General features: G+C 47.0%; 1 protein-coding gene across 1 annotated transcript in view; it reads left to right on the top strand.

The window, feature by feature from the left end:
* The window catches only part of WDFY4 (WDFY family member 4), a 127,819-nt gene extending 115,719 nt beyond the window's left edge, over positions 1–12,100 (top strand). The window contains exons 59-62 of the mRNA XM_044420053.1: positions 3,696–3,878; positions 5,513–5,579; positions 7,552–7,663; positions 10,519–12,100. Of these exons, the coding sequence (XP_044275988.1) occupies positions 3,696–3,878; positions 5,513–5,579; positions 7,552–7,663; positions 10,519–10,585 (429 nt within the window). The 3' untranslated portion in view covers positions 10,586–12,100. The remainder of the gene's footprint in view (positions 1–3,695; positions 3,879–5,512; positions 5,580–7,551; positions 7,664–10,518) is intronic.

The following is a 12,100-nucleotide window of genomic DNA, read 5'->3' as shown; positions in this document are numbered from 1 at the left end:
AAATAGGTTAGGGGGCCCATTAGGATCCCCCAAATGGATGATAGGCACCAAAAATGAGGACAAAAGGGGATGCTAATTTGCATATCATAGATGCTATTGCGTCCCAGATGTGTGCGTGTTTATGCGCTTGCTAATTTAAAAATTATTGTTAGAGTTTAAATTTCACTGAAGGCAGCCAATAAATTTCCCATCCATATCATCCCAAATTTTTAATACTCATTCGCAGCCTGGCCAGGATCATGCAGATCTGTCCTGCTGCCCAGCTGATTTGCTCAGCGAGGGTGGCCTTCCCCAGGCCCTGCACTCACCCACGTTCTCCGCATGCCTCTGCCATGCCTCCACTCGCTGGCTAAACAGTCCCAGATGTCATCATCTTTCCTCGCAGGGCAGCTGCTCCAGCCCCTGACCATTTTTTTCTCCTTTCCTGCACTGTTTCCAGCAATACAAGGTCCTTTTAGGTGCAGTAACCAGACCCGCACGCAGTATTCCAAGAATGTCCGCACAGCAGAACACCTGGGCAGTTTTCTTCTTGTCCCTTCCCAAATTTGCCCAGCACAGAATTCGCCTTTTCCACGAAGTGGCACCCTGGGTTAACACTTGCTTCACCTCCGTAAGCCCTGGATGGGTCACTGCTAAGCCACAGCTCACGAGAGAATATGAGAAGCCTGGATTTTTCCCCCCAATGTGCATCGCTTTACGCTTCGTTACACCGCTCTACATTTGCCATTTGGCACCCGTTCTTCGAGTTTGGAAGGTCCTTTTGGAGCTTTTCACAATCCTCTTTTGTTTTGACCATCCTAAACAATCTGGTGAATTGGCAAACTTGACCACCTCTGCACTCACTTCTAATTCCCGATCATTTATGGACCAGTTGAAACGCCTTGACCCCTAAATACAGAGCCTTTTGGAGTCCCACTGTTTACATTTCTCCCCTGGAAGGATTTATTCCAACTTTCTGCTCCGTATTCTTTGACTAGTTACTGACCCATAAGGTGATCTCTCCACTTTTTCTCTGGCAGCCAAGTTAGCTCAGGATTCTTTGGTAAGCGACTTCCTCAAAAGCCTCTTGGAAATCCAAGTAAGCCGTGTCTGCCAGACCACGCCCGCCCACGTGTTTACTGATGCCCTCAGAGAACTCTAGAACGTTTGTGAGAAAGGACTTGCCTTGTCGATTCTTTATCATCTGGCCTTTTTCTTCTGCATGCTTAATAATTTTGCCTTGAATGCGTTCTGTCAATTTCCCTGAAAAGGGCATTGAGCGAATCCTTCCCCAGGTCTCCCCACCCCTTTTTAAGCATGGGGCTGCAGTGGAAATTCTCAGTGTCTCAGATACAGAGCCTGCTTCTAAGATATTTTTCTCAGAAGATCAGCGCTTCCACGTTTGTGCTCTTTAAGAATCCTCGCGTGGACACCATCTGGGCCTGGTGATCTATCAGTTTTCAATCTATCAAGCAGCTTTAGTGCAAAAATTCTGCCATCGTAGGAATTCTGTGGTTCTGCAGGAAATTCCAGATGATGACAACAAGTGCCATCTGGCCCTTCCGACACAGAGGTCATTGGCGAATGACGATCACCCTCAAGCATGTTTCCTTCCACCCTGCAACTGAAGACAAGCCCCAGCAGTATCCTCAGTTTGTGGTGGGCCGCAATGTCATCCCTTCAGTTTGGCAGCAGCCCTGAAGGTGTCCATGAAGAACATGCTGACCGTGTGTGGGCATCTCCGTGTCACGACCATCCAGATCTATGCCTCTCTCGATGAGCAGCTGCTGTTTACCTCTGCAAAAGAAGGGCTGGCTGGCAACTCTGCTGCTTTTCTCAGCCTTTCGGATGCCTCATATCCTCACTGTGAAATCTCCACTCACATTGGTTCACTCTGAGCAACGCTCGGCATGGAGTCTAGCGGTGTTTACCTCCCATAGGACAGACGCTTGAGCCTACGCACCTTATAGCAAGGATGCGCCAATTACTTTTATGCCTCAGCACTCTATAGAATGGCTGGCAGCTACGGGCACAGTGCATCCCTTAATGTATTTGAGCTCCTGGGCTGAGCAGCAGCACTGGGTTCTTCACAAGCCCCTTCCAAAGACGATGCTCCCTGGCCAGAGGTACACATTCCAGGCAACGCCCGAGCTTTGCTCCACTGGTGCCCAGGGGTTGTGCACCTCAGTGCAGGGCTGCTGTTCCAGAAGCTGCCGCCACCCCCAGTAGTAGCAGCGTGCACTTCTCAGATGGGCCGGAGCACCCATTTTGGTCAAAGCAAAGCACAAGGTGCGTTGGCTCCTGTGGAAGCATTGCTTCCCATCAGCAAGTGTTTGGAAAACTCTCAAAACCTGATCTTCAAGGCTGCAGGCAGGAAGTGGCAGACACTACAGCAGGCATCCACTGTTTGAACAGCCCGCGTTCTCCCAGGCTTCCCAAACAGCACCCGTCCTGTAGGAGGGGCATGAAACTCAGAGAGGCAACATCATTGCCGGCAAGGGCTGTGTCTTAGCAGATCTGATCTGCAGAAATGCTCAAACCTCTTATGAGAGGTGACTGGGCCTGAAGGTGCGCCTCCCCCTTTCCCCCAGCGTTGGTGGGGAACCCTTTCTGCAGACCCTTTGCAAGACGGAGCCTGTTAGCAGAGAGCAGGCCTGGGTCGGGCCTCATCCAGGGATGCTTTCCTATTCCAATGGCATCGCAGCCTCTCCTGTCCACCTCGGCTGTTTCCACGCCTGGCCAGAACATTGGCAAACATCAAAGTGGTCAATGTGAACTCATAATGCTGTTGCAACCATGACGAGCTTCGCTTTCATCAGGCTTGCGGCAGCTACGTTTGTCTGCAGAGGCTGCCTCAGTTCCCCCAGGACGGAGGCTGCCTTCCCCATCCAAATCCAGACAGTATCCGCTAAGGCTTTGTGCAGTTGTAAGTGGAAGGAATTTTGCTGCTGCTTGCGAGTCTGATCCTCCAGCTTCGGGTCTTGGCACTGGCATGCTGCTCGCCCATTGGTGTGATGCACAGAGATCAGGATGCCGAAGCGGCTGCCTGCCTCAGACTGCGGTTCTTCCTCTTGTGCATTCACACAGCACAACTGCCACCCCTGCTCCGGGGCCATCATTAGCATAGTCTGTCTTGGTAGCCGTGTGTCCATTGGGATAAATGCACCAGTGCAGACACCGTGCATTCCCTTGGGATCATGGCAGTATATAGGGGGACTAAAGGGAACTGGTGGGAGCCCACTGGGAACATAAGTGCTCAGATGGGGGAGGATCAAACCTACAGGTGTGAATGCAGAGATGGCCCCCAAAGAATCAGCTGCAGGAAAGCAACCTGCTCTTATACCACAGCCCAGAGCAGGTTCGGTAGGGCCAAGGAGCCGGGATTGTGTCCCTGGAGGGTGCCGTGTTGCACGGGAGACAGGCTGCTGCTGTGCACTGGACCGCTCAGCCACTGGCCCATTCCTGCTCAGCCTTCTGAGGGACAGTGGCTCTCCCGGGTGTTCCATGCCCCTTTTCAGGCTGAAGAAGCTGCGGACGCTGCCTGGAAACGTCCCGCAAACAGATGCTTAACCCCTGAGATGTCACCCCTGTTTGGACCCAGGGTCGGCCACGATTCAGATTCCTGGGTGGCCTGTGCACTGGGTTGTATGGGTGTGGCAAGGATGTCGCCTGGCACCGTCACACACTCCGCAGTGATGCCCTGCCATCTGTTTCAGGGTGACATTGCCTCGTGCGCCGGCGGGACCCTCTACCTGTGGAACATCAATGGGCAGCCCCTGGCCGAGGTCTGCGCCACCCTCAGCGCCGGGGTCCACCTTTCGTGCTGCTGTTTCAGCCAAGTGAAGGACTGGGATGTGCGGAGCCTCGTGGTCACCGGAGACACCGCTGGCAACGTGCAGGTCGCCTCTCGGGAGCTTTGGGGGGAACTGCTGCTTCTGGGGACACAAACCACGATGCAGAGTCAGTCAGCTGCCCGAGAGAACACTGGGGCAGTGCTGGGCCAAGGCAAGCTGTGTGCTTCCTAAAGGCAGCCCATAATCTTTCCTCCAAGTTATTTTTCCTCCCGTGTGTGGAAGATGTGGGTGACTGACATGTGAGCGGAGAACCGGAGGAAAGGGGGTGTTCCTTTCCTTCTTTACAGGTGCTTGCTCACATGCTCAATTTTTGGCAGGGAAATAAATATACAGCCATGAATCTATATATATTTTCCTGTCAAAAAACAGATGTGGAGGTTTGCAAGAGAGTTTCAAAAAAAGTCTTTCTCTTGGCAATGAAAAGAAGCCTATGCAAAAGCAGGGGGTGAGGCCGTCCTCACAGTCTTCATTGATTTAGCAGCTGGAGATTTGGGGAAATGAGGACAAGGTGGAGGAGCTGGGAGCTAAGGGCAGAACAGTGCCGATGCCGAGGCTCTTTCTGCAAAGTGGAGAGTCGGCATTCCCTTCCACAAGCAAAGATCCCTCGTGAATTTGCTTTTCCTGGGCAGCTGTCTGTCTGAAGTGAGCACAGAGTTACCAAATAGCCCATTGGCAGGCCCCTCAGCTGGGGTCCATGGGTGGGACCTCCCACCCTTTGCCAGCAGACGCCTGCCAGGAGAGCGCCCAAGCAGGTCTTCCCATTTGGGCCATTCGGCGAGATCCAGGTGATGCCGATTCAGCCCATTCAATCTGCTCGCCGGCGCACCTTCCCCCTGAGGAGCCCTGCCCAGCAGACAGCTCTGCTCCTTTGAGCTTTCAGGCCCCTGACCACTCGCTGGGGGACCATTGGAGGCTGCGCGCTCTGGAGCCAGGGGGCAGGGGACTCAGGCGGGGGCTGCTCCAGCCCAGAGTGGGGGATCCATCCCAAAGACCCTGCAATGCCAGCCTGGTGGGCTTTCTCCCAAGATAGGAGCTCTTCCTTGCCAGTTCCAGCGCTGAGGGTCTCATTCTGCCTCCTTTGGTACCCTGCCCTAGTTATGTTGGGTGGGGCAAAGGTCAGGCTTGGCATAGGATTTTTCGCCACACCTATTTATTTGGGTTTTTAAAAACATTATTGGTAGAATACAGCTATTCTTACCATTACACATCTGATGCATTAAACCAGTCTTCAGGTGCCCATCAGATGTTTCAGCAACAAATCCCATCATCCCCAGTGGTTACAGATGATAAGAGTTGCAGCAGAAATATCTGGAGGGCACTGAATTGAGGGAGGCCGTCTTAAACTATAGCAAACGATATAAACTAAAACAAAAGCTCTCCATAAAATCAAGTCCAAATTGTATTTAATTGTCATGCTTTCACAACAGACCATTACTATTTTTGTCGCTGTTCTCTCTTGCCATCGTTCAGATCCCTGCCCATCTCGAGTGCTTTCAGGTTTCTGACTAGCCAATATTTTAATCAGGAGAACAAGGCCATTTCCTAGCCACTGTGTTTCTTCCCAAACAATTGTTTTTCATCATTTGAAGATTTGATTAAACTATTAAAACCTGCATGATCAATTATGTTTATTTAATTTGGCAGCAGCCCTACATTGAATCTGCTTCCTCCTGTTTCAGGTCTGGTTGTCTGAAAATAATTTGCCCGCTTGCCAGGACGAGAATTTGGGACGCCAGGCAGACGCAGGTAAGGACAGCACCTTGTCGCCAGGGGCTGGTCCCTTTATTATTTGGCTGGTGTTTCTGAGCGGGACCCTCATTGCTTGTACTTGCTTTGGCCGCCTGGGGTGGGGCTGCCGTCAGAAACACTGCAGTGGGAACAGACAGCGCCTCCTTTCTTCAAAACTTGTGGACACTGGAGAATGCATGTTATATTGGTGGCCCCGTGTCTCCTCTTATCATTTATTGTTTTTGTTTGTTTATTATCAGAATTTATTTACTGCAACCTATAGCGCAATTCAGGATGCTTTGGGCAGTGTATTTGATGTGACCTATAAAGACAGTAGGGCTGGTTGGTGGCCCCCCATCTTTGGAATGGCCTCCCTGTTTTGGCCCACATGGCACCAATTTGCCATCTTTTCGGCTTCAGGTTATGACAGCCCTCTATGTAGAGACCTTTAAAGACCCCCTGGTCATTCAGGGGCCACACACCATTATCCAGGTGCCTTTCGTTTATTCTCGCCAGGTCTTTTCATGCTCTTTTTATTATCTTTCAAATGTTACGTTATTTTAAAATAATTCGTAATTCTTGTTAATCTTTTTATCTATTGTATTTTATTTTTTTATACTTTGTTGAAAACCACCCAGAAGGCTTTGGCTATGTCCAGTACGGAAATGTTGTTGTTATTATTAATTATAATAATATTAATTAACAACAACAACAACACATCCATCCAGTTGGCCTTCTCAGGAGATGAGCACAACCTGCAGAATCCCATTCCATTCCAAGTTCTAACTGTTGGGTAATGGCAAAAATGAGGTACTGTAATTTTGCAAATCATTCAAAATATTAATAGGCAATAGAGAAAGAGAAAGTGTGGGTGCAAATCACATTTCAATAGGGCTGAGACAGGAAATTATCTGTGCTTGGGGCTGAATGAAACAGAACTGGAAACCTGCCAAGACTCCTCACAGCCAGTAGGGGGCTCCCTGAGCCAAGGTTTCTTCAGTTCTGCTCTTGTCCATTGTGTTGAGCAAAGACCAATGTAGTTGTGCTCAGTGAAAACCCCAACACTTAATATACGTGGGTAAACGGTAGCAGAGTGACTCTTCTTTGTCTAACAAATGCAGCAGCTGTGGACACTCTATGTTGGCATTCATGAATATTTTTTAAAATTATGGACACTTCTGTCCACTCACAATGCTTTGCAAGTTGCTTTCATGTAAGAGTCATTACGCAAGGCCTAAACAGCATTTTTCTGTGTCATTTTGAGAGACCGCGTTTGTATACATTACACATGTAACTACATGCCAGCATCATGCATGTATTAATGGAAGCGACATTCCACACGTGCATACGTACCGGCTCAACATCTTTTGGTACCAACCAGAATTTATCCTAGTTTCCGATGGAATGCACAGTTCTCTGTTTGCTTTTCGGCAGCCAGCTATTCCCCTGTCTCTTTTGCAACATTATGAGAAAATACTATTAATCGAAAATGTGATCATTGCAAAGACTGAAACAACAATGATTGAGTTACATTTTTTTCACTGTGTTCTTGGCATTTAATTATTGGTTGTATTATGAGCAGATTTAGATAAGTTGATAATACCAGGACTTCATGTAATTTGTTTTAACTGGGCAATTACGGGCTGCATTATATCCTGGCAGCAAGGTATTCTGGGGCATGTTATTAAGCACTGAGACAGTAAACACTGATGAACAATTTTGCTGAACTAGGCATGCAATTTAGAAAGCAATAATACACAAATCCAATTTAGCCCGCAATTGATACAGCCACACGTCAGCATGGGGAACTATCCTAGCCTGCAAATTCAATTGGGACGGGGCTTCCTGGCCATGGCACAGGCCAGGATTAAATATATTCTTCAACTAACAAGTGGCAGATTATATATAATTGCATTTGTCGCCACCTAACTTCTCACACCAAAAATCGAAGTTGGCAACATTTTCCAACTTTTCTTTAACCACACCACAGGCACGAAAGGGGGAAAACCATTTGTTCTCTCACGAGAGCTGGACCTCAGCATGGCTTCTTCAGAGAGACGGAGCAAAACCATGCCAGCAATCACGGCTTTGGCGGTATCCAGGTAATCATTTCTATGGCAGCATTGTAAGTGGCCACTAGAGGGCGCAGTGGCAAGAAACATAGAGCCCCCTGCGGTTTCGTTGTGTGAGATGCCAGCTTCTTCCTACTGTTTTAGTAGCCAAAGTGGGTTTGAGTGGGTCACAGGGGCTGACTAGCATGAGACGATGAAAACCCTCCCATTTTTGGAGCTGATCAGATCCAGAGCCATTCCTGCTCTTTGCGACGGGCCATCATGCCCTGCCTCGGCCCCTCGCGTTGCCAGACCCCTTCACGTGGCGCAGCATAACGGAGACGGGCTGATTATTGGTCTGCAGGGAAATGCATGTGGCACTGTTCCCCTTTTGCTGTGTGCAGGCCTTCCCCTGAGTGCGCATTTCAGATTCCTGCGGCAATATCGCCTTTTCCCAAAGTGTGTATTACTTTTGCACTAGGAAAGCAAAGGTCGTTTCTCAGCACATCCCATTGTTATTGAAACTTAAGACGTTCCAAGCCGTTCTGCTAGTTTTGCATTTTTCTGGCAGACTAATCCTTCTGATAACTGGGCCTCAACCCATTTCGGGCTTTTGTACTGGCCCTTTGAATCAGGCCTGGACTTCAATGGGCAGCCAGTGGGGCTAGCTGGGGACCGCACAGTATGTTCTCATGAGCCAGCCCTACTAACGGTCTGGCTGCCCCGTTTCGGATCAGCTGAACTTGGCCATCAGCACAGAGAAACGGCTTGCAAAGGAGAGGATCGCTCACTTGCGGGCAACACAATCGGCGGGTGGGCTAGTCTGGCACCACATCAAAAGCCCCCTTGCAAACACCAAGCAAGGGACCTCTCTGTCCCCTTCAACAGCCGCGAGGAGGGGGTTGCGCCACACACATTTTTGTTGTAACGTGCCATCAAGTTGCCTCCAACTTATGGTGGACCTATGGATGAATGCCCAGCAAAAGTCTTCTCCTGCTCTTCATTTCTTTCTTGGTCTATCCAGAATGCTATGTACCCAGTGGAAGGGGGAGAAGCTGTCCAGATCTGGGTGGTTTTTTTAACCATCCTGGGACTTTTATTGAATGGCAGCTATATATAAAAGCTTGCAATAGATAAACCATGCGCAAGCTGTCCTGAGAACCCATGGCCTGTTGTTGGCTTGTTCAGGGTGCAGAACCCACTCCGGCTTGCTCCCTGGCAGAAGTGTGTGCCCCCCACCCCCCATCAGGGTGTTCTCCCACCCCTTCAACACAACCTGACTGTTTTTTGGAGGGAGAACTTGGGGAAAGCCAAAGTGGACCGTAGATAGAAACTTAACCAGAAAATGGTAGCCCATCACAATAGCTGGACTCAGTGCGCATCCCGAAATCAAAGAGGGTTAAAAAGGGGGAGGGGTGATTTGCTAGCTATTCATGTTATACTAGGATGTAGCCTTCCACTCTGAAAGTGCAGTGCCCTTATCGAAAGGATCTCAGAAGACAAGTATTTTCAATAACTTGAGACGTTTAGATTCAGCAATTAAACAGAGGGAAGTTTTACTTTTAATAATGAACTGATAACTTTCCTCTCCTTAAGCAGATGTAGCTTAATCACAGGGAACATGAGTTAGAGAAGGAGAGGAAAGATTCGTGGAGCATTTGGAGTAGGGAAATTGCATCAGGAGCTGAAGAGAAGTGAATAGTTCTCCTTTTGTGGTTAAGAACACAAAAATGATCAGGAAAATAAATTAAATTTTTGTTAAAATGATTTTTCTATATTATTTCAAACTTATGATAGTGTACATTAATACATTAAATGACAAAGAACTTTTTTTAGCAAGTATGGATTCAAGTATTGGATTCTTTTCCAGAAGGAGAAATATTAATTGGGAACATTTTAATGGAATTATTAATCCACATTATTAGTCCATTATTAGGACCATCAAAATATTTATGCAAACTAAAGAATCCAATGGGAGTGAGAACGAAAGAGGTTAAAGCCTTAGAAAATCAGACAAAAGATTTAGAAAAATGCCATAAGTGGATCTGTTCAGCTAACATTTATAGAAGCTTAAAGACAGTATGGAAACCACCAGAATTAAATGATGTAAAGGCTATTTTTGAGATTTCTTAGGTAAGAACATTTGAAAAAGCAAATAAGGCTGATAGGTTATTGGCACACATTTTGTAAAAGGAGAAGCACATATTAATTAATCCAATTAAAACTACCCAGGGATAGTCAGTTATCATCGCAGAAACTGCAAATTAATATGATTATGAGAAACTTTATGACATGGAAAGTCCATCGGTTATGCCACCTTACAATGGGCTCAAGTTTTTTTGGAGTCTGAAGGAAAGCAGTGTGCCAGGCCCAGCTTTGCTTCCAAGGAGAGTGACTGAGTCGCTCACGGTGCTCGCAGGTTCTCCACCAACTGGAATGGATGGTCAGCACAGCCTGCTGCTCCGAGCAAGAGGCCAAAGAAAGGCAGGTTGGGTTGAGAAAAATTCTTTTGTCAGGTCTTGGTTACAGGTCTGCAGAAGTCCTCTTGCTAGTGCCATATTTCCTTAGGTCTGTCTTGCAACTGTTCAGTACGAGGTGCGATCGTTGCAGCCTCTATTTTATAGAACTTTGCCCCCTTTGATAGAAGGTTTGTTCCAGCAATGCTGGGTACTTGCAAATGAAGACATTCAAAACATTGCTGGTCATACTAGCTTTCCCAGAGCTTTTATCAACCATTGCACATTGAATTTATATTTTCTTGTTTTGTTGTGTTTCAGCTGATGTACACCACTTGCATAGCTTAGAAAGTTAAGCAGCTTATAGCTAATTTAAGGAAACGGATACACATCTGGATACTGCCAAGTTTGTTACTCTTAAAGGTGTTCTTTCTATCATTTCCCCACAAGGAATTATTCCAGAATCCTGGCTGGCAATGAGCGTGGACAGGTCTACTGTTGGTCAATTGACGAGTAACAGGAAGAAGCATCAACAGGACCTTATTGGCCTTATATATACATGGTTCCAAGGAACACAGGAAATGATGTAACTGCATGAATCTCAAAGGATTTTGATGTAATGCCAAGTGATGACATAGAATAAATTGTTTATGGGTGGGTCTTTGGTAGCACCTGGATTTAAACACTCAGTGTGAGCTACAGCTGGGTGGAATTTTTGGCTGCCCTTTTCTCACCTTTGTGGGGAGGGGAGAAACAAACTTCCAGAAGCTCGGAGATGGAAGAATGTGAGCTATTCTATTCTAGGTGTGGAAGGTTCACCAGTTGGCACTTCCCTTACTTAACTTCAGAAGGTAACTGCTATTATGAGCAGGCGTGAAACTTCTTTTAAATGCCTGAACAGCAATCAAAACTTCGTGCCCACCTTGAAAGTTAAGTGCCAGGCAGCAAATCACAGATGCCAAGAAAAGTTCACCAAAGTTCAGTCACCATAGGCCTGTTGGCACGACATACTAAGAGTGCAAGGTTCATTCCTGGGCCATATACTCTTCCATATTTTTATTAATGACTTGGAGGAAGAAGCAAGTGGCAGGAATGCTCATCAGATTTGTAGATGACACAGAGCTTGAGTGGAATAGCGAATGTCTTAGAAGATGGGAGGGAACGCAGTGCTCTTGAAAGGCTAGAAAACCAGGTAGGAAATATTGAAATTTAACAGAGACAAGTGCAGAGTTTAGGAAAAGGAAATTAAATGCATGGGTATAAGACGGGGGATAGTACTTGTGGAAAGCATCTTGGAGTTGTTGTGGTTGCAAGATGGATTTGTGATGTGGCTGTTAAAAAGGCCAATGTACTTTTAGGTTGCATCAATAGAATTATAGTTTCTTAACCACCAGAAGTAATAATTTCATTCTTTTCTCTGCATTGTTCAGACAGCACCTCAAATATTTTGTCCAGCTTTGGACACTGTGAATTTAAGATCCAGAATTCTGAGAAGGAAACAAAGATGATCTGGGGACTTAGAAATGAAGTCCTGGGCGGAAAGGTGGAAAGCCTTGAGAACAGAAAACTGAGCGGGGCTAGGATAGCGTTTTCCAAGTACCTGAAGGGTTGTCATGCAGAGGAAGGTCGCAAAGGTCCTCTCTGTCCTCCAATACAAAATAATGGGCTTAAGTTACAGAAACAAACATTTTGGTTAAGCATTGAAAAAAATGTTAATGCTCAGAGTAGGCAGGTAATGGAACCATTTTCCTGGCGAGGTGGCAAGCGCTCCATCACTGGAGGTGTTTGAGCAAAGAATGGGCAGCCGTCCATCAGGAAAAATGGGGTGCGGTTTGACCTGATAGTCCAAAGGGTCCCTTCCGCACCCAGGATTCTGCAGGAATTTCTAAGTGCCTTGGATAAATGGTATCCAACATTCACTCCTGTATGGGACTGGGAAAGATCCTGAATTTCCCTTGAATGCTCCCAGTATATGAATTGTTTTTAATTTTTGTGCTAGAGAAAATAAATTTCTTTCCATGGCTGACTCAAA

This window comes from Varanus komodoensis, unplaced genomic scaffold, assembly GCF_004798865.1.
Source record: "Varanus komodoensis strain SLA01 unplaced genomic scaffold, ASM479886v1 scaffold11, whole genome shotgun sequence".
Lineage (NCBI taxonomy): Eukaryota > Metazoa > Chordata > Lepidosauria > Squamata > Varanidae > Varanus > Varanus komodoensis.
Note: the sequence above shows the minus strand (reverse complement) of the source record. Positions and strands in the feature narration are given on the sequence as shown.